The 22,639-nt window shown below is 33.7% G+C and overlaps 4 protein-coding genes across 4 annotated transcripts; 1 reads left to right on the top strand and 3 right to left on the bottom strand.

The window, feature by feature from the left end:
* Window positions 1-460: 460 nt before the first annotated feature.
* Window positions 461-11,827, bottom strand: LOC135955889 (uncharacterized). Its single transcript, XM_065506284.1, has 11 exons — window positions 11,655-11,827; window positions 11,405-11,590; window positions 10,045-10,696; window positions 9,161-9,270; window positions 4,716-4,931; window positions 4,456-4,651; window positions 4,244-4,395; window positions 3,882-4,116; window positions 3,400-3,818; window positions 935-1,102; window positions 461-836 (listed from the first exon to the last, which is right to left on the bottom strand). Exons 1-11 carry the CDS (start codon window positions 11,727-11,729, stop codon window positions 642-644), a joined length of 2,604 nt encoding a protein of 867 aa, XP_065362356.1. The 5' UTR covers window positions 11,730-11,827; the 3' UTR covers window positions 461-641.
* A 1,571-nt stretch (window positions 11,828-13,398) lies between these two features.
* On the top strand, window positions 13,399-17,021 carry Aldh7A1 (aldehyde dehydrogenase 7 family member A1). Its single transcript, XM_065506279.1, has 3 exons — window positions 13,399-13,508; window positions 15,209-15,848; window positions 15,911-17,021. The coding sequence occupies exons 2-3, from the start codon at window positions 15,210-15,212 to the stop codon at window positions 16,910-16,912; spliced, it is 1,641 nt and encodes a 546-aa protein (XP_065362351.1). The 5' UTR covers window positions 13,399-13,508; window position 15,209; the 3' UTR covers window positions 16,913-17,021.
* Window positions 16,941-18,657, bottom strand: Mettl5 (Methyltransferase like 5). The gene is made up of 4 exons (XM_065506282.1): window positions 18,525-18,657; window positions 18,334-18,465; window positions 18,039-18,262; window positions 16,941-17,239 (listed from the first exon to the last, which is right to left on the bottom strand). Exons 1-4 carry the CDS (start codon window positions 18,654-18,656, stop codon window positions 17,080-17,082), a joined length of 648 nt encoding a protein of 215 aa, XP_065362354.1. The 5' UTR covers window position 18,657; the 3' UTR covers window positions 16,941-17,079.
* Window positions 18,658-18,721: 64 nt separating this feature from the next.
* On the bottom strand, window positions 18,722-19,322 carry LOC135955888 (SOSS complex subunit C homolog). Its single transcript, XM_065506283.1, has 3 exons — window positions 19,168-19,322; window positions 18,986-19,101; window positions 18,722-18,922 (listed from the first exon to the last, which is right to left on the bottom strand). The coding sequence occupies exons 1-3, from the start codon at window positions 19,196-19,198 to the stop codon at window positions 18,722-18,724; spliced, it is 348 nt and encodes a 115-aa protein (XP_065362355.1). The 5' UTR covers window positions 19,199-19,322.
* Between the last annotated feature and the right edge of the window lie 3,317 nt (window positions 19,323-22,639).

The following is a 22,639-nucleotide window of genomic DNA, read 5'->3' as shown; positions in this document are numbered from 1 at the left end:
GATAGATTTATAGAATAATTTCGAAATCTTTCTAAATACTTTTCCAGCTTAATAATCGTCAAGTAAAGCCATGTGATAGAAATTTATTCAAAAGCATCAGACTGAAATAAATGCATCATATTATTTTCCACTTACAAATCATTTCCTGTTCGAAACTGCTTTCCGTCTCATATCTGTTTCAACAGGGTTTCATTTTCCAATTGGGCTAACAAAAATGTATATTTATAAATATGTATATGATGGTTAAATTATGCCACAAACAACAACAGCCACGAAAATATTCTACATAATATATACATATTTGTAAATTATAGTGTCAAGTGCTAGAAACGACGAACGTCGAAACCAACTCCTCCTTTTCCTCCATCTCCTCCTCCACCTCTAACGACTACCACATTCAAAAGCAACAGAGTGCGTGTGTTTTTTTATATATTCCGTTTATTTTCTATTCACTTTTCACTTCAAAAGAATTTGTTTTTCTTTTTAGCCACAATTGTTGTCCTCGTATCCTTTCATAACAGGTTTAATTTGTCATTAAATTCTAAACAAATTTCTACAAATTTTTCAACTTTAAATTTTGTTTGTGATAAATCGGTAACATTATTTTTAGTTTAGTTTATTTCATTTTGTTTTTTTTTTCTTTACTTTCCATAATTTTTACGTTTCTTCATGATTTTTTGTATGCTGGCAACCATGGCTACTTCCGGCATTGTTAGTTTGACATCTTCTTGAAAGTCACAGCGACGCGCCAAATGCAACCAAGCACGTTCTGGATTTAATGACAGGGGAGTTTGCAGCCATGTAACATACTCAATTTTCAAGGAACCCGTTAATAACTAGGGAAGTGGGGGAAGAGAAATGAAATTTAACAGCATTAAATTGAGTGTAAATATCTCGATTTAAAAAGAGAAATTTAAGTTTGTTTTTCTTTTACCTGGTCAAAGGGAGTATTTTCTATGAAGAACATAGTTCTAAGTAGTGAGGGTTTGGTTTCTTTGACATTTTGTCCCTGTACCCCTTGAAATGCGCTTGGATCGTTTACGCTGGTGCCCAACTGTTCCATTAGCCAATCTTTGTTGTTTTTCAAGTAGTTGTAACAGACCTAAAAAACAAATAAATAGAATCTGTTTCAGAAACCCGAGCGGAAAACTATTTTAAAATTTTTGTGCGAAAACTGCTTAAATTACAAATAATTCCGGTTGGGTTTCTGATTGGTTAACAAATTCTTAAATGTCGGGGGTTTTATGAAAAAATTTTGCAATAAATGGTTCAATAGGTCGATTTATCGACTGCTACTTTATATTTATTATACCAAACTGTCAAGAGCGCATCCGAAATGTCCAATTTTTCATGACTCTGGCGCATAAATTAGGATGAATTTGACCCATGGCATGGAGCAAATTGCCTCAGATATGGTATAGCAAATGGAAGCTTTGGTTTGTGGCTTATTCGCATAGACCTGCGACTTAAGAAAATACCACAAGAAAGAGTCTAACAGGGTCAAATCGCACGATCTAGGTGACCAGATCACATCACTCTTATTTGAGATGAAGATACCCTAAAATCGCCCGTGCTGAATGTATAAGCTGTATGACACGTAGCGCCGTCCTATTGAAACCACATGTGGTTAGTGTCCCTACCATCCAATTCAGGACCAAAGAAGTGTTGTTAAACACTATATCCATCCATGGTGTTTTGGCAAAACATACTGAAAGAAGTAAGAGAGCTATAATCGGCTGTGCCGAATCTTATATACCCTTCACCAAATTATACTTCAAATTAAAAATTTTAAATATTTTTAGGTAAATAAAATTTTTTTTTTGGAGTTTTTTAATTCAAAATAAAAATTTTAAATATTTTTAGGTAAATAAAATTTTTTTTTGCAGTTTTTTAATTTTTTGGAAAAAAAATTTAGAATTTTTTTCAAATTTTTTTTTAAATTTTAAAATGTTTTTTTTTTAAATTTAAAATTTTTTTTGTTTTTTCAATTTGTTTAAAATGTTTAGAGAAAAAAACTTTTGGTTAAAAAAAAAAATCAGGTTAAAAAATATTTTATTCCGATTTTGACCTATTGTAGGTCCAACTTACTATTATAGTCTTATATAAGTCGTTGCAAAGGTCTTTGAAATATCTTAGATATCCATATTGTCTATATTAATTACTTACTAATCCAGACATAGGTCAAAAATAGGTAAAAAATCGAGGTTGTCCTGGTTTTTTTCCTTATATCTCAGCCATTTGTGGACCGATTTTGCTGATTTTAAATAGCAAGCTTCTCGAAAGCATGTCTGACAGAATTATTGGAGATTTGGATCCCGAAGATATCTGGGGTCTTCAGAAAATTGAGTTCAACAGACAGACAGACAGGTTTTCAGAAAATTGATTTCAACAGACAGACAGACAGACATGGCTTAATCGACTCCGCTATCTATAAGGATCCAGAATATATATACTTTATAGGGTCAGAAATAAAAAATGTAGAAATTACAAACGGAATGACAAACTTATATATACCCTTCTCACGAAGGTGAAGGGTATAAAAATGACATCCATTCGGCAGATGTGGCTTCAACAATATAGCCGCTATCAACTGTCAAATAATGAAGTTCCTATTGGGAGAATCTTTAGATCAAAAATAGGTAAAACAAGTAAGAGAGCTATATTCGGCTGTGCCGAATCTTATATACCCTTCACCAAATTATACTTAAAAATATTTTTTTTTAAATATTTTTATTTAAACAAAATCAAAAATTTTTTGTTTTAAAATTTTTTTAAAATTTTTTTTTCCAATTTGTTTTTTAATTTTTTTTAAAAAAAGTTTTTTCAAGATTTTTTTTTTTTAAATTTCTTCAATTAATTTTTTTGGATAAAGAATTTATGACAAAAAAAATTTTTTTGATGAAAAAAAAATTCGGGTTAAAAAATACTTTTTTCCGATTTTGACCCATTGTATTTCCAACTTACTATGGTCTTATATACGTCGTTGCAAAGGTCTTTGAAATATCTATCATTAGATATCCATATTGTCAATATTAATGACTTAGTAATCGAGATATAGGTAAAAAATAGGTCAAAAATCGAGGTTGTCCTAGTTTTTTCCTTATATCTCAGCCATTTGTGGACCGATTTTCTCGATTTTAAATAGCGACCGAGCCGGTCGCTATGTATGAATCGTGTATGTAAGTTACTTGGGGGCTTCGGAAAGTTGATTTCAACACACAGACGGACATGGCTATATCGATTCCGCTATCTATAACGATCCAGAATATATGTATATACTTTATGGGGTCGCAAGAAAATAATTTTTGCACCGAATCCGAAAATGGATCCATTGCAATAACCCGAACTGTAATAAATCGTATGTGGAGCCCGACTTTTTCAACCTACATATACGCCTACCTTTAAAGCCTGTTTACCAATGTCCGTAGTCAATACATCACTGGTCAAGACCTCTGCAATGAAATCGGTAATGCCAACCTCCAACTCCATGGCATAATTAGCCGGAGGACTGTGACTCAAACGATCCGAATCGGCCGTACCAATTTCATCAATTTTAACCGTGCTCACAGCACTCATACCACCCGGACCACGACCCGAAGAACCATAACTTTCCAAAATTATACTATCCTTAGCCTGCTTTAAAAACAGCTCTATCTGGTCGGTATGTTTGTCATCCTCATCAATGGAGCAAATTGCCTCGGATATGGTATAACAAATGGAAGCTTTGCCCTCATCCTTTAACTTCTCATATTTCTCAGCAGTTTTAATCAGCTCAGTGTAGAGGGCGGCAAACATAACTTGCATTAACACAGAATCGCCTGTTATTAAAGAAAATACATTTTTAAAAGTTTTTTTTTTTATAAAATAGAATAAAATTTTACTTAAAGGTCTTGTAGATACTGGAGTAATATCTTGCAATAGGGATGTAACTTTGTAGAGTCCTTCAGGTATACAATCCCACATTTCTGATACACAGGTTAAGGCCAAAGACATGGCTTGATACATGCTGGCCCCAGCCTCTACAGCATTCACCAACATTTCCACAATACAATCCAAAACAGGATAAACAAAGTGCATAATGGCTTCCAACCAAGGAGGTCGCTTTTGATTCCATACCTAAACAAATAAAAAACAATATAATCAATGATGAAAATTTTGAAATTTGTTGAAAAATTCCTTAATAATTTTATTTTCTTAATTTTGTTCCTTAATTTAAACATTTTATATTATTATTATTACCTACCTGTCTCTTATCCAAACAGTCACTCCAACCCGGTAACCCCACATCTTCTAAGGATTTTATCAAACATGTTTTAATATCGACAGCCTTGCCCAAAGCCACCAATAAATAGGTCAAGGATAAAACAATCTGGCAATTTGTTTGACCCACAGGATCTAAGATATATAAAATTTTAATTAATTAAAAACTCATATCTCTCTAACTATTCTTTATACCCAAATCATCTGCTATTAAATCTGCCACATTAAAGCATTCTCCCCGACATAGAAATCCCTCACACTTTTTAGGTTCATTGATATCCTCTATAAACGAATGTTTAGCTACATTCTTAAAATTCTCACCAGAGGGTAAGTGTTTTAGTAGATGTTTTAAGATAATACCGGTCAAGTGGCCATCTCGCATTAGCAAGACCTATTTTAAAAGAAGAAGAATTATTGAGCATCGAAAACACAATGAAAGCAATCAATATTAATACCTTAACCAAAAACGGCCAATCCGCTTCAGGTGAAGACAATAAAACTTTTAGTTCTAAAGACACCGCTGAGCTGGTATTCAAATCTGCAAATTCTGTTACCCATTGGCATGACTGATCTTTGGGAAATAGCCGGGGTAAGGCGAATATAATCCAAGCACTTGGTAATCCATGGCGGGAAGAAAACATTTCCATATTTTCCAGACCTTTGCGGAAGACCTAAAGAAATGAGAAATCCCATTAGCAGCTTACAAGTTATGTAAACAAAATTTAATTTACAATTGACTCCACTGTCCAAATAGACGTTTCGTTGGGAATCATGTATTATTTTGATATAAACAAAATTCCTCCGAAAATATTGCAAACTTATTTCTTCATGGAGTACTGTGTATCCAATCTATTTGGTCGAAATGAAAAACCCAATGAGCATGATGGCACCATATTACTCAATTGTCTGAACCGGACCCGCGGTTTAACTTATTTCTATGAGGATACTTCTACTTATTGGGTGTATCGCTTAAAAATGTGGGATTTACAATAGATGGCATATCTTTTGAACGCGGTATTTGTTTTTAATAACTTATTTTGAAGGGTACATATCTGTCATTTCTTCTCACTTAGTTATTGAACATTATAGTGTAAACAACAAAGATTTCTTGCTTCGAAAATGTGGAATTTTGTACCAATAAAGCGTCATATGCTGCGGGAAGTTTAGCTTTACTTCTTTAATTTGAAAAAAAGTGCCTCTGAAGCACCCAATTGCCCAACGAAGCCTATGGTGAATATGTTTTATCGGTTTCAACGTGCGATAGATGTTTTGTGCGGTTCAGAAGTGGTGTTTTGACACGGAAAACAAAGATCGCCCAGACCAGACAAAAATGTATGAAGACCTAGAATTGGAGGCATTACTGCATGAAGATTGTTATCAAACTCAACAAGAGCTTGAAAAATTATTCGTAGCTACTCAAGCAGCAGTTTAAAAACGTTTGCGAGCAACAGGATTCATCCAAAAGCAGAAGAATTGGGTACCAAACGAATTGAAACCGAGACACCTTGAAAGACGATATTGCATGTCCGAAATGATGCTTGAACGCTATAAAAGAAAATAATTTTTGCACCGAATCATTACGTGCTATTAAAAAGGGATCCATTACGATAACCCGAAACGTAAGTGATCGTATTTGAAGCCTGGCCAACTAGCCGAATCGACACCAAAGCCAAATATGCATGGCGCCAAGGTAATTTTTGGTCCTATCTATTCTGAACTGCTGAAATCTAGTCAGACCATCATCAGTGTCGAACGCAACTGATTCGTTTGAAGTGAGCATTGGCCCAAACCGTATGAAACCGTAATATTCCATCATGGCAACTATTCAGAAAGAAGTGGTTGGGAAGTTTTGGCTCACACGCCTTGCACCGTCCGACTACTATTTGTTTCGATCGATGCAGAACGCTCTCTTTCGGATACGCTTCACTTCAGAACAGAGTATCCGAAATTGGATTGATTCGTTCTTGGCCTCAAAAGATGAGCCGTTCTTTTGGTGCGGAAAATGTCTTGGCTAACAATGGCCAATACTTTTAATAAATTTATATTGTACAAATGTTTCAAAATAAAAGCTAAAAATTTTAAATACATAAATATCATACAGCAAAAATGTTTTTGCAATGGGAAATCAGTAAACGTAGTCATTTGAAGTTAGGGACAGTCAGATGAAATAAAGAAGTAATTGAAGTGAAGAGGAAAGAGGTTAGAAGAAGGCATTGATGCACTCTAACTCCATGTTCGAAAGCTCAAAAAGACTATTTAGGGAACGATGACCCAGAAATATTGAGCATAGATCTCCTAATGCCGGACAATGACAAAGAAGCTGAAAATGGTATCATCCTCCACTTCATTTTGACATCATCTACAGAAGTCTTTATAGGGTAGGCCAAGTCTCCTCGCATGGTTGCAAAATGTGTAGTGTCTGGTTTTCACAGCCAATAAATTACTAAATTGTGAGCGTGTCAGGCCAAGAAGTTATGTTGTCCGCCCTTGGTTTAGTCGGGGTCATCTCATTATGGTTATCGTTCGGGTGGGCTTAGATCGCCATATTGTCTGAACGAGCTCATAGTAAAAGGTACTAATTTGTAACTTGCTATTAGATAACGGAATCCTGCATAGGAAGTCTATGTCTCCGTCAGGCATCATCGCGACTTTGTTCGCCTAAGCATCAGCAACACAGTTGCCCGCAATATATCCGTGTCCACGTACCCACATGAGTACGACTGTTGAATGTCTCGCATTCTGTTTAAGGTTGCCCAGCATTCCTGAACTAAGTTTGATGTTGTGTGTGTACACCTATCAGAGATTTTATTGCTGCCCGACTACCAGTATATATATGAATATCCCTGCCTGATATCTTGTTATAACTGATGCTACATTCATTTGGAATTCTAAAAGATAGCCTAGTTTCGAATTCCTGAATATAGACATCTACGCCAACTCAATCTCCCTTTCTAGAACCGTTCGTATGGACAAAAGGTCCATCCGTACATTTGTTCCGTATTATCTGAAATTGAGAAGCCGAAGTGCCTCGATAGGAAGGGAATGAAGATGCAATAATCAATATTATCTGGAAGATTTTGTATACTTCCTTGGAGAATGCTATTTTTCTGACCATTAGATCCAGTTTAATATAGTAAAGAGCGACTTTGTTGCAGTCGTTCTTAGGGCTCCTGTTATCAGGATTGCCATTCTCCTTAAAACCCTCTCGAATAGCATACAAATTGAGCCTTTGCCTAGTTCAAACTCCAATTATACAGAGACTCCATAAAATAATTTCATATTTTTAGTAAAAATTGTAAGAAAATGTTACTATAAATGAAAAATTCTGAAATACAATTAGAATATTCTGAAATATAATTGGAAATTTCTGAAATTCAATTGAAAATTTCAGAAATACAATTAAAAACTTTTGAAATACAATTGGAAATGGTGTAGTTTTGATTCAAATAAAGTTTGGTTTAGTCTAAATACATCACATCACTTTAGTATAGTCTTGCGATTTGAACTCGCCAATAGTATTGTGATTTACAGAACACCTCTCTTGCGAGTTAAAGTCAGAATCGCAAATTTTATGCGAGTGTCAGAACATGCCCTATTATCATTGTTTTCCTTAATTATAATGCTTTTTAATGGAATGTTTTCATTACCATTAATCAATGCCAATTATGTCATTGTTTTTATAAACATTTGTTTGATTATTTATTTGTATACCCATCACCTTCGTGAGAAGGGTATATAGAATAAGTTTGTCATTCCGTTTGTAATTTCTACATTTTTCATTTCCGACTCTATAAAGTATATATATTCTGGATCCTTATAGATAGCTGAGTCGATTAAGCCATTTCCGTCTGTCTGTCTGTTGAAATCAATTTTCTGAAGATCTTCGTGATCCAAATCTTCAATAATTCTGTCAGACATGTTTTCGAGAAGTTTCCTATTTAAAATCAGCAAAATCGGTTCACAAATAGCTGAGATATGAGAAAAAAACAGGACAACCTAGATTTTTTACCTATTTTTGACCTATATCTGGATTACTAGGTTAGGTTCCATGGGTAGCCACTCTTCAAGCAGCTCACTTGGGTCCATTAAAAAAAACTGATCCCATTGTGATATGATTTACTAAGACATTAAAGTAGACAATATGGATATCTAATGATAGATATTTCAAAGACCTACTGGGTCAAAATCGGAAAAAAATAATTTTAACCCGATTTTTGTTTCACCAATTTTTAAAAAAAAAACAACTTTGGAAAAAAAATTAATTTTGTTTACCTAAAAATATTTAAAATTTTTATTTTGAATTATAATTTGGTGAAGGGTATATAAGATTCGGCACAGCCGAATATAACTCTCTTACTTGTTCTTTTTACATTTTTTCCTGCCGACATACATAAATACCAAAACCATAGATAAATACACATAGATCGTAAACTAGAAAAAAAACTCAAACAAAAAAATTACTTCAAATAATCATACATACGAGTTAGGTCCCCTTAAGATTTTGCCAACTGAGTTAGGTCTTTGACAGGAAAGTTTTCGATCTAAGTATGTGTATTTATCTATGATTAAAACCGTAGGAAAAATATTTTTGACAAATTTGAAAATTTTGTATTTGAGTTAGGTTTTAGACAACAGATTTAGGTTTTTTTGACAGTTACGTCTCGTTTCTATTTTACCATATGGTTATAATTGTAAACAAAATCATTAGCATTAAATGGTACAAATTCATACCGACATCAGATATGAAATCGTTAACAATTGTGCAGACTGTCGGTAAAAATTCTAAACGAATTCAGCATAACATTGTTTAGTGGGTAAGTACATTTTTAACTGTTATACAAATAAATATAAATATTTTTTTAACATTCTACATAATAATATTAACTGTAAACAAACAAACCTTTGAGAGTACTCCAAGCGGTGCACCACGCAACAGAAGGCAATAAAAAAGTTCCCTGCACTTTGCATGTATATCACGTATAATGACACTTTGGTTATTTAACTGTAATCCTGTAAATTTATACAAGTATAGGTGTGAGGGAATGTATGTGTATATATGTATATATAATAGGGTGTCCCCGTTTGTATGGAGGAAAATTAAGGTGTCGATGTTCCCAACTAAAATTAAAGTTTAATAGATAATAGAATTTTCTATTCGTTTTAAAGGCCTATCGATGCCATTATGGAATGCAAATCCGATATGTCAAATTTTCCTTGACTCTGGTTGAATTTGAGCGATGACATGGGTTATGTTGGCTTTAAGGGCAGCTGTGGTTGATGGTTTATTCACATAGACCTGAGACTTAAGAAAATCCCATAAGAAAAAGTCTAAAGGGTCGCACGATCTCGGTGACCAGTTCACATCACCTCCTTCTGTGATGACCATGCCCTCAAATCGTTCTTTTTATATTTAGAGAAACGGTATCATGGAATGAATTAAACTTTTATTTTAGTTGGGAACATCCTAATATGTATATTTCTGTATGTGTGTTTAAAGGTAAATATATATGTATAAATTCATGTTAATTAGATGCAATTTAAAAACATTAGCAAAACATCAACATCATTAGTAAGAAGACAGAGAAATGCTCAGTCTGCATTATACGCCTCAGTTGTCCATTAAGTGTTTCGTAGACAACAAAATTTTCAACAACAACAAAAAAAGCTAAGGGATCATTAATATATAGTATAATAAAATGGAAAGGTGGAAAGGATGCAATGGCAGCATGATGTAGTAAAATCTAGGTTGCATACAACAAAAACTTAAGCTTAATTAAAACTTACCCACATAAGCCTCACCACTCTCACAAACATGCGGCAATAATTCAGCAATACAAAATAATAAATTACAAATATCACACAAATGTAATTGGGCCCGTGCTAAGCTAGTGGTTATTTGTGAATAACGTACTGTCAGCACACTCAACGTTTCATTCAGCATACCGCCAAATATGCGTTGTGCCATTTTCGGTGGCACCGAATTCCATAAATCATCTTTGGTGCCATACATATACAACCACCACATTTGTATGCAATACGAGCCGCGTTCGGATTCAAAAAATGCTTCGTTATCTTCCCAGTGCAAGGCATCAGCATCCTGAACTATATAGAGTAATAGCAGGCGACAGTGTAAATCTAAAAGACGTTCAGCCAACGCCTCAGATAATTGTGAATATTGTTTAAGGGATATTTTTAAAGCACCACCCTTTTCGTCTCCTTTGGGCGGACAAATTTTCGTAGTTGCAGCTTGAAGATAAACATTTAAGCAGTTGCGTACTAGGGCTGCTGCTCCTATAGTGGCGGTTAGTACCGATAGGTCAGCATGATCCAAAGACTCTTGGGATAAAACGTGCAAATGTTCCAATAACAAATCGGCTGATTTGGTTACAAGACTAACGAATTTGTCCGGATCGGAACTTTTTACCACAACCGAGGACTGAAAAATATAGTAAGGAGATTTTTAAATAGTAACCAAAGTATAACAAGTAGATATTTATATAGTCTTAGTTTGACGTCAATCGTTGATCTTTATCTAGCCTTAAAAAGTGGCCACTTAAAATCGGTACGGATTAAAACTAGCATAACTTTTTAATGAAAAAACGTATGTTAACATTTTATACATGAAATTATTAAGCTTTAAAAAAATATAACGGTAGGTTTTATGTGTCTTTATCTATATATATCTGTGATCACTCATATTTCTGAACAAACATCGATTTTGGCTAATAAGCGTTTAATCCAAAAAAAGAGCTCGGTCTGTGATCACTCATATTTCTGAACAAAAATCGATTTTTTTATAAAAACTCAAAATATCTAAATTCGCTAATAACTTAGCCAATAATCGTTTAATCAAGAAAATGAGCTCAATCTGTGATCACTCATATTTCCGCCAAAAAAATCGATTTTTTATATAAAAACTCAAAATATCTTAAATCATTAATAATTGGCCAATATGCGTTTAATCAAGAAAAGGAGCTCGATCTGTGATCACTAATATTTGTATTTATAGCATTAGTTTAGCTTCAATCGTAGACCTTTATATAGAAATGCTTAATCACACTCGTTTTTGGGAAGCTCTCGATTTACAGAACAGGTTTTACTTAAACTAGATCTAGTCAAAATTTATTCAGAAATATGTACTTACAAAATCTCCCTCACTCAGCTCCTTTTCCGTATGCAATAAACCCGAATGTTTTCTATATGAAGCAAAATACTCATCCTCCCACCATAAGATAATTTTAATGGCCGCAAATGAAGCATAACGTGGAAAATCCAATTTGCCACCCACCACACCGGTACACAAACGTTCCTGTAAAACTCGTTGGTGCGTCTAAAATATATACAAAAATTCTATATTTTGTTTTCATAACAAATTTTACAAAAAATATATAAACCTGATAATATTGTAAATCCCGTTGCAGTAAAATAGGCACACGGTCCATAAGATTACCCTCTTCCATAACCTCCATTTTTTTGGATTTATATTAATTTGGATGGTGAATTTGGAATTATTAGTTTTATAATTAAAATAACTTTGAAGTTAATTTAACTACTCGTATTTCACTTATCGAATTAACATTCTTAATATTATTTGGTTGTTATGGTACCACAGATAATACGTCTATGTAGTCACTAAATTGTAGTGTCATAGAAATACATATTTGATGGAAATATTAAATGAGTGCCAAAAATTGTATAAATCCAATCATTGAAACTCAATTATTGAGAGAGATCTACGATTAAAGCTAAACTAAGACTATATTTAGACCTACGATTGAAGCTAAACTTAGACTACATTATGACCTAGGATTGAAGCTAAACTTAGACTACGTTAGGACCTATGATTGAAGCTAAACTAAGACTATATTTAGACCTACGATTAAAGTTAAACTTAGACTACATTTTGACCTTCGATTGAAGCTAAACTAACCCCCCCATTTTCTCAATGTCTGGTTATGGTTTTTCGTAACGATATTCTTCCAATTAATATAATTTTTATAAGAACTGTCAGAATATCGTCACATTAAAAAATAACCAGAGATTGAGAAAATCTCTGGTTAAAGCTAGACTAAGACTATATTAATACTAACGATTGAAGTTAAACTAATGCCATGTTTCCACGGCAGTCTGAATTACTTAATTCGCGTTTTGAATTACGATTGCGAATCAACCTGTTAACACGACAACATTCGTAATTCAGTTTGACATTTATTTATTTCTTCTTCTTGTTTTTTTCTTCTGTTTACATGTTTTGTTTTTTTGTTTATTTTGTTTGTTTGGTGTGAATTTTAAATTTGTAATTTGGCAATGGATAAAAAAGGTAAGTAAAAACATAAAATTGTAGCATTATTAATTAAACAAATATAATTTAATTATTATTTTCATTATTAGAAAAAAGAAAAAGTGCAAGCAAGTGTGACCAGGGCAGCGAGCGGGCTTTATTAGAGGTGTGGGCTGAAAGAATGGCAGAGCTGCTACTTCTACAAATGAATTTAACTTTAATCAGACTTTTTATTTCTATTAATTTATTTATTTAATACAAAAATCTTTTTCTTTATTTTTTGTTTTGACATTTTTGTTTGGACAGCTGATTTTGATACATAAATAATCGATAAAAATTAGAGATGACAGTCATTCGTTCGTAATTCATAAGGTAATTCAAACTGAATTACGTACGAACAAGGTAATTCGCACTTGAAATTTTGTATGGCGAATCATGTAATTCAGTTCGTAATTGGGGGTTGAATGACGAATGAGAGCGTGAATGACGAATAATGCCGTCGTGTGAACATGATATAAGACTAAATTAAGACCTACGATTGAGACTATAGTATCAACTAAACTAAAATCCCAGATAACTGCTTGAAGAAAATCACACACATATTAATTCTGATAATGATGTGTCTGATAATTTTGTTGTAATGATAAGCAAAGTGCAATATATTAAACAACTAAACAAATAAACTCTAAAAATACCAACACATTTTCAATTCTTATCAACAAGCGGACAGATTTGTATTTCTATAAAAAAAAAAACTCTAACAATAACAATTCGAAAAAAGCCGGTTAATTGATAAGAATCCACGACAGAATGCTTCGTATTGTTGGGAATGGATACCCCTAGTACAGAAAAGCGAAAGTAGATTCAGTTGTTAGCGGGACATTGTGCTGAGTGGAAGAATTTCGACAATTTTATTTAAAAAAAAAAACTATTTATTCGTCCAAGAAAATCTTATCAATATAAACAAGTGAGTGGTATAATATACTTTTAAGACTGATACGTGAATTACTTTGTTGTTTAATTTGAATGGCAAATTTAGTTTAGTTATGCGAACAATAGATAAATACAATTTGAAAAGATTTTATTTATTGCAATAAAATATAAATTAAATAGTTTGAATTTGTTGTAATAGATTTACAATACAATTAATTTGTTAATTAAAATCTTAACAATATAGATTCAATGAAATTCAGATTCGAATCACATTTTTAATTTAGTTTATATTAATTTAATTAAAAAAAATATTGCAGATACTTTTTAATTTTACATTTCCCATAAACAATTATTCAAACTTGTTTAAATACTACCCTTAATATCAAGTACTTTTGAATTTATCTCTATTTTTCACATTTAGAGATATGAAAACCGTATTTACCTTGTTATCGTTTCAATTAAAAGACATTTGTTGCCTTTTTACGAAAATATTCCATAGAAACAATTTAGAACTAAATAATAAATTGTTTTTTTTTTAATTTTGTTATTGTTTTTATACAAAAAAATAACGCATCTAATCTGTAGTACAGATTTTTGTATTTGAACGTAAATATGTAATCGTATGTTAGCCGGAGGTGGTGTTATCGCTTTCCATAATCATATTCATGTTTATATTATCAGTGTGTCTATAAACATGTGTTTTGTGAAATGGGTGTGTTATGACCACCATAAATTTTTCAGATCATCCAGGAGTTTTGAGAGATTAAAATATAGAAATGGCTAACCTTTAGTTTGTAACAGGGTTTTCAATTTGAACAACTTTGCATAATATGTAACTGTTTCTTTGTTCAATCGATTCTTCTAAGACAATAGAAATATCTAATATTCAACCACAATTGAAGCCAACATAAGACTTTATAAAGACCCACGATTGAAGCGATACTAAGACTATATAAAGACCCACGATTGAAGCCAACATAAGACTTTATAAAGACCCACGATTGAAGCGATACTATATAAATACCATAAGACTTTATAAAGACCCACGATTGAAACGATACTATATAAAGACCCACGATTGAAGCGATACTATATAAATACCATAAGACTTTATAAAGACCCACGATTGAAGCGATACTATATAAATACCATAAGACTTTATAAAGACCCACGATTGAAACGATACTATATAAAGACCCACGATTGAAGCGATACTATATAAATACCATAAGACTTTATAAAGACCCACGATTGAAACGATACTATATAAAGACCCACGATTGAAGCGATACTATATAAATACCATAAGACTTTATAAAGACCCACGATTGAAACGATACTATATAAAGACCCACGATTTTAGCCAACATAAGACTTTATAAAGACCCACGATATTAGCCAACATAAGACTTTATAAAGACCCACGATTAAAGCGATACTAAGACTATATAAAGACCCACGATTAAAGCGATACTAAGACTATATAAAGACCCACGATTGAAGGTGACCTTAGACTATATAAAGACCCGCGATTGAAGCTGACTAAGACTATATTAAAATATATTTAAAATGAGGAAATGAGATGAGGCAATCTGCCTGTTCTATCTCTTTGTTAAAAGAATACAAAGTGGAATAAATTTGAAAATGTTTTTAAAACTGAGTGCTTTTCCTAATAACCTAAAAATATACATATTTCTTCATAAATATTAACCCTATTTTCCACCTCACTTTCAGAATGTCACAACTCTGTCGTGCTGTTGGTATTCTCAAGAATATTCCCTTCCAACAAACTCAAAAAATCGCTTCATTGCATCTCAGTTCTACAGTGAGAGCCGGCAGCTATTTAATCGATAGCCCAGAATATTCGTTCTTGAAAGACATTGGTTTGGAGCGTGAAAATCCTGGTGTATTTACCGGTTCCTGGAAAGGTTCTGGCGATGTTATCACTTCCGTTGATCCTGGTACCGGCAAAGCTATTGCCTCGGTACGCACCGGTACTGTGCAAGAAATGGAAGAATCCATTAAGGTGGGCGTAGAAGCCTATAAGGAATGGTGTCAAGTGCCAGCTCCTGTCAGAGGTGAAATCGTCCGACAAATTGGTGATGAGTTGCGTAAATATAAGGAGCCTTTGGGTAAATTGGTGAGTTTGGAAGTGGGCAAAATCTACAGTGAGGGTCAGGGTGAAGTGCAGGAGTTCATTGATATCTGTGATTATGCTGTGGGTTTGTCGCGTATCTATGCTGGACAAATGATTAATTCGGAAAGAGCTCAGCATACAATTTTGGAGGCCTGGCGTCCCTTGGGTTTGGTGGGTGTTATCTCCGCCTATAATTTCCCCAATGCTGTGTTCGGCTGGAATGCAGCCATTGCCTTGGTGAGTTTTTTTTTGTGTGTTAAATATAATGAAAACAAATGTTTATTTTTTTTCTGTTAAAGACTTGTGGCAACAGCGTTTTGTGGAAGGGAGCCCCCAGCACTGCCTTAGTTTCTGTGGCCACCACCAAAATTGTAGCCGATGTCTTGAAACGCAACAATTTGCCACCTATTGCCACTTTGTGCCAAGGCGGCACTGATGTGGGCAAAAAAATGGTTTCCGACAACCGTGTCAAGTTGGTTTCCTTTACCGGCAGTTGCCAAACGGGCCGTGACGTGGGTGTTGAAGTACAAAAACGTTTTGGCAAGGTCATATTGGAATTGGGTGGTAACAATGCTTTGGTTATTAATGAAGATGCCAACCTTAAAATGGCCTTAGATGCTGCTTTGTTCGGTTGCATTGGCACCTCGGGACAACGTTGCACCACCACCAGACGTATCATTGTGCATGAGAAACTTTATGATACTTTTGTTAAGCAACTTACCGGCAAATATCAGCAAGTTTTATCACGTATTGGTCACCAACTGGAAGACAATACCTTAGTAGGTCCCGTTCATTCACAACAAAATATTGATGGTTATAAGAACACCATTGAGGAGGCTGTTAAGTTGGGTGGCAAAGTGGCTTTCGGCGGTAAAGTTATACCACGTGAGGGTTTCTTTGTAGAGCCTACCATTATCACCGGTTTGGCACATGATTCTCCCGTAGTACACCGTGAAACTTTCGCTCCCATTGTTTATGTATTGAAAACCAAATCCGTTGAAGAAGCCATTCAATGGAACAACGAAGTTGAGCAGGGTCTTTCCTCTGCCATTTTCACTGAAAACATGTCCAAGGCTTTTAAATGGATTGGTGCTCAAGGTTCGGACTGTGGTATTGTCAACATCAACACCACCACCAACGGTGCTGAGATTGGTGGTGCTTTCGGCGGTGAAAAACATACTGGCGGTGGTCGGGAATCTGGTTCTGATGCCTGGAAACAATACTGCAAGAGAGCTACTATTACTGTTAATCACTCGGGAGAACTGGCCTGTGCCCAAGGTGTGGTCTTCAATGTAGAGTAATCAATTGCATAATTTTAAGTTTAAAAGATTTTAATTTAGCTTTGTTTTAAATGCATTCATTATACTTTTATTATTACATACATATATGTTTTGTAAATTTTTAAAATAATTTTTTTTTCTGGAATTAGTTATCTACTTATATAAAGAAACAAGAAAAAAAATTAGTTCTAGATTTCTTTTTCGGCTACATCGAAGCGCCAAAAATCAACTTCTATATCTACAGATTTGTTTTTATGAAATTTATAGCTGGCCTCAATGTTATATTTAAGTTCAGCTACCACTTGACCCTTGACATTCCAATCTTTTGATTTTTTAAGTATGTAATCCCTGGAAAGAAATGTAAAGAAAATGAGAATAGTAAAATTAATATTTTAATTTGGTGCCTCAAGAATAATCGACTCAGGAGAAGCAGTCGCAAATAAATAAAATAAATAAGTTTATTTATTAACTAGCTATTATTATTGCAAGATTCTCACTTAGTTATTGAACAAGTTTTTTTTGTTTCGAAAATGTCAAATTTTGTACCAAAGTATAAATTTTGTACCAACAAAGCGTCATATGCGGGAAGTTTTGATATAATTCTTTAATTTGAAAAAAGTGCCGCTAATGTGTTCCATTGGATTCAACATGCGAGAGATGGTTTGTGCGTTTCAGAAGTGGAGATTTTGACACGGAATACAAATATCGCCCAAGCCAGCCAAAAAAGTTTGAAAACCTAGAATTGGAGGCATTACTCCATGAAGATTGTTATAAAACTCAACAAGAGCTAGCAAAATCATTGGGTATTACGCAAGCAACAATTTCAAAACGTTTGCGAGCAGCAGGATTCATCCAAAAGCAGGTAAATTGGCTACCATATGTATTGAAGCCGAGAGACCTTGAAAGACGATTTTGCATGTCCGAAATGATGCTTGAACGCTATAAAATAAAATCATTTTTGCACCGAATCATTATTTGTGATGAAAAATTGATCCATTACAATAACCCGAAGCGTATGAGAATATACACATAAGCCATGGTATAACATATACAATTTTGTCATAGAGTAAATTTCCTAAAAATTGCTAATTTTTTGGGAAATTTCCTAAGAAAAATAGAAATTTTTTAAAATAAGAAACAATCTTACCTTGTGGACGTTTTATGTAATGAGTATACGGCCTTAGTAGCTAAATGCATGCCAGTTTCTATAAAACGCATATCCATGCCAACATTATTTTTTGTACCAAATGGTGGATTTGTGACTACGGTGTCGAAACAATTTTCCCATTTGGTACCGGGCAGTTGCAAAACATTTGCCTGAATACAATCAATGGCGGGCAGTTCCATTTCAGATACATTGTAACGAAAAACCTAAAAAAAAGAATATGTATAAAAATAATAACTGTTCTACTAAAAAAAAAAATAAGTATAACAATACTTACATCTAAAGCAGCCGGATCCAATTCAAAGCCTACGGTAAGCTGGGCTCCCAAGAGAAATGAGCCTATGCTTAACATGCCACAGCCAGCACCGAGATCTCCCACTAATTTACCTTCCAAGTCCTCAAATTGAGCCTAAAATTAGTACAAACAACATTATTTATAATCTTACAACTCCATATGTAATAAATTACCTGTATATTATATAAAACACAACTAGCTATGTGAGGAGGTGTAGGATATTGTTCCAATTTGATTTTGGGCTTCTCAAAACCATCTACTCCCGACAAATATTCCTCCAATTTTTTCATTCTCATGCGAGCCATATTGAAGATTTACACTAATATTGATTTTTTTTAACGAAACTTTTATAGATGTAGGTAATTTAATCCTATTTAGCGGTATGATTGGCCGGTATTGGATCTAATCTTGGCAAGACAGGTATAAATGAGTTGCCGTAATGCGAATCCTGACTAATAAAATAGCCCAAGGTAGTAGCACTTGTGGGATTAAAGACAGAGCGTGGTACCGTGATGGCACTGCTGGTCTGTGGAAAATCCGTTGGTTGACCCAACAACTGCGTAGTGGGCATCTATTACATGTAGAGTCTGTTATTGATTTCTCAAATGTGTAAACTTTGCAAAAATATTCATACCTGATTAAGGGGGGTAGTGAGACCGGTACCAAGATTAATATCCGCCACTGGATTAACACCTTTTTGTAAAAGTTGTCGCTTTATTTGTAAATCTTCCAGAATTTTTCGATTAGTTTCTGTGTGAACAAATGTATTTATTCATTATATTACTGCAATAGTTTTATATTTTGTAAATGAGATACCTTGTTGTGCTCCTAGTGTAGGAAAAGCCATCAAATTTATGTTCAGCACAAATAAATTAACAAAAATTATAAATAATAAAATTTAGTTAAAAGGCACAGCAAACTTACAAACACGCTAACTTTTTAATTAATACAGTGATGACAATTTAGCTATTTTCTCCACAAATTAAGCGATTTGCAACAAATCAAGGCGAATCTAATATTTAATTCGCCTTGAAACCAACTAAACAAGGTGACAGTCAAAGTAAATTAGTAAAGTAGACTCAGTAGAACAGCTGACTATTTTTTTACTTTGGTCTGAACTGTCAATTCACTTGTGGTTGTTGTGGCGAAAAATACAACAAGCCCAAAAGCAAAAACAACAACAGGCAACTTTGACAGCTCAGACCTTAAACCAAAAACAAAATTGCTTGTGGTTTTTGTAAATGTTGTATTTGTTGTAGTACTGTCGCTACTTTATTAATTTACTTTGGTGACAGTCAAGGTGCATTTATATACAAGGTGGTGTCGGTGGCGAATTCAGGCAAATACGAGCGAATTCATGCATTTTTTATATATGGAGTTTGACATTCAAAACCACTCTTGTTTCGAATGTCAAACTCCATATATAAAAAATGCATGATTTCGCTCGTATTTGCCTGAATTCGTCACCGACAAAACCAAGGTGCATTTAATAAGGTGCCATCGGCAGCACAGCTGATTATAGAAATAGCACGCACAAATGTCAAACTACATATATAAAAAATATTCGCCCGTACGTCCGTATGTCAAACTCTATATATAAAAAATAAGTGAATTCGCCTGTATTCTCTATGCACATCTAGAGAAAAAAACCTTTTAAACCATATATGTTTCATCAATATTGGTGGACAATAACATACTTAAAAGTGTTCCACAAAAAAACGTGGGGCCTATTTACATATATATAAGATTACATTTCATTTGCCATCCCTGTTTTGCCCTAGGCGAATTTATATGTATGAATTCGCCCTCGTATTACCATAGCATCAAGGCGAATTTATATTACAGGTGGTTCCGATAGCACAGCTGATTATGGTTTTCTTTACTTGTTTAAGCTGTCAAATTATCTTGTTTGCTGTGGCGAATGTTAGAACAAACGTAAATGTAACAAAAACAACAAGCAAACTTTGACAGCTTAATGCATTAAACACATTGAAGACAGCAGGCTTCACGACTTCACGAACACAAATGCTGCTGGCTGAAGTTGCAGCCGTGCGGCAGCCGGTGAATTCTTTTAAAGACGACAGCTTCAAAGTAAACAGCTGATTTATAATTCAGTGATGTCACTTTAATTTTTTATTTTAATAAAAAATAACCGTACAAAATTCCAAAGTAATTAAACGTTAAACAATTATTTTGAGTAAATATATATATGTGGTAATAATTTATGTACCTGTTATTAATTCATTTCAATATGGTTATCAGAAACTTCTCTTAATTAAGTAAAAAAAAATATATTTTTTTAAGCACTAATTTGATTTACATTTTTTATTATATTAGCAACACTATTTCTGTTTTGAAGTTGACAAAAATAGAAATTAGCCTAATTGGGCAGCAGCAGCAAACGAAGTCGTGTCGTCGTGAAGTTGTGCTGTCGTCAAAAGAATCGTCTTCATATAAACGTGTGTATTCTATTTTTGACAGATTGAAGTCGGAAGCCTGCTGTCTTCAATGTGTTTAATGCATAAATCACATAAACAAAAACAAATTACATGTTGTTTTTGTATTTGTTGTAGAACTCACCTAACCTTATATTAAATGCACCTTGCTTAGCGTGTTACTAAATTTGTTGTGGCTTTAATTTGTTTCTTTACATAAAAGTTTGTTTATACATTTTTGCTGAACATTTCCTGGCCAGTACTAAATGCTCAAGAATATAACATGACCAAAACGCTGCACAAACGAAGGCGTTCAGCCAAGGGAACTCCCGGATCTGTTCCTAGCTCTATAAAACGGAGGCGTATTGTTGATGATGAAGCTGCCTTAATATCGAGGAGTCTACACATTAATGAATATAAATTTGTTAAAAGTGTGTTTTCTCGGAATGAATCTCCTGTATTCGAAATGTTCTTGCATGAGTTAATTAATGAAAAGAGACTAGAAATTCTTAAAATAAATGGCATAAAACCAACTAATATGTCCAGTATATTAAATGCAGCAGGAGGTAGTGCTCCAGGAGCATTTAAAGATTTATATGACCTTTGGTTTGATGAAAAAGGAAATAAAACTCAATATTTAAAAACTCTAGATGAAACCGGAATAACTCTATCTAGTATGTCTAGTATTTTAAGTTCGTCAGGAGCTAAAGCTGCTAAAGCTTTTAAAGAATTATATGGTATTTGGTTTGATCAGGACGGACAAAAATCACAATACTTAAAATCACTAGAAAAAAACGGAATTAATTTGTCCAATGTAACGAGTATTTTGAATGCATCAGGAGCAAATGCTGCAGGAGTTTTTATAGAACTTTATGATGTTTGGTTTGATCAGAATGGAGAAAAAACACAATATTTAAAATCACTGGAAGAAAACGGAATAAGTATGGCTAATATATCCAGTATTTTGGGTGGAGCAGGTATTAATGCTACAAAAGCCTTTAAAGAATTATATAACCTTTGGTTTTATATGAACGGAACGAAAACACAATACTTAAAAAACCTGGAAGAAAGTGGAATACAGCTAGTTCAAATATCTAGTATATTACGTGGCGTAGGCTCTAAAGCTGCCAAAACCTTTAAAGAATTAAATGATATATGGTTCGACAAAGGCGGGAAAAAATCACAATATTTAAAATCACTAGAAAAAAAAGGAATGAGTTTGGCTAATATGTCGAGTATTTTGCATGGATCAAGAGCTAATGCTCCTCGAGCTTTTAAAGAATTATATGATCTTTGGTTTGATAACAATGGCAATAAAACTCGATTCTTAATAAATCTAGAAACAAGTGGAGTTGATTTAGTTCATATATCTAATATATTAAATGGAGTAGGTGCTAATGCTACAAAAGCTTTTAAAGAGATACATGACCTTTGGTTTGATGCAGAGGGAAATAAAACTCAATATTTAGAAGCTCTAGAAAAAGAAGGCGTAAATCTATCAAAAGTGTCCAGTATTTTGGGTAGAGCAGGAGCTAATGCTGCAAGGGCCTTTAAACAACTATATGAAGTTTGGTTTGATAACAATGGAAAGAAAAAACAATACTTAATAAAACTAGAAGAAAGTGGATTACATCTAGGTCATATATCCAAAATCTTAAGTGGGTTAGGCGTTAATGCTGCTAAAGTCTTCAAGGAATTATACGATCTGTGGTATGACGCAGATGGAAATAAAACGCAATATTTAAACACTCTTGAAGAAAACGGAGTGAGTTTAGCGACTATGTGTAATATTTTAAGCCAAGCAAGAGCTAATGCTCCCAGAGCTTTTAAAGAATTGTACAATCTTTGGTTTG

Source organism: Calliphora vicina, chromosome 3, assembly GCF_958450345.1.
Source record: "Calliphora vicina chromosome 3, idCalVici1.1, whole genome shotgun sequence".
Taxonomy (NCBI): Eukaryota; Metazoa; Arthropoda; class Insecta; order Diptera; family Calliphoridae; genus Calliphora; species Calliphora vicina.
This window is presented reverse-complemented; position numbering and strand designations above follow the sequence as displayed.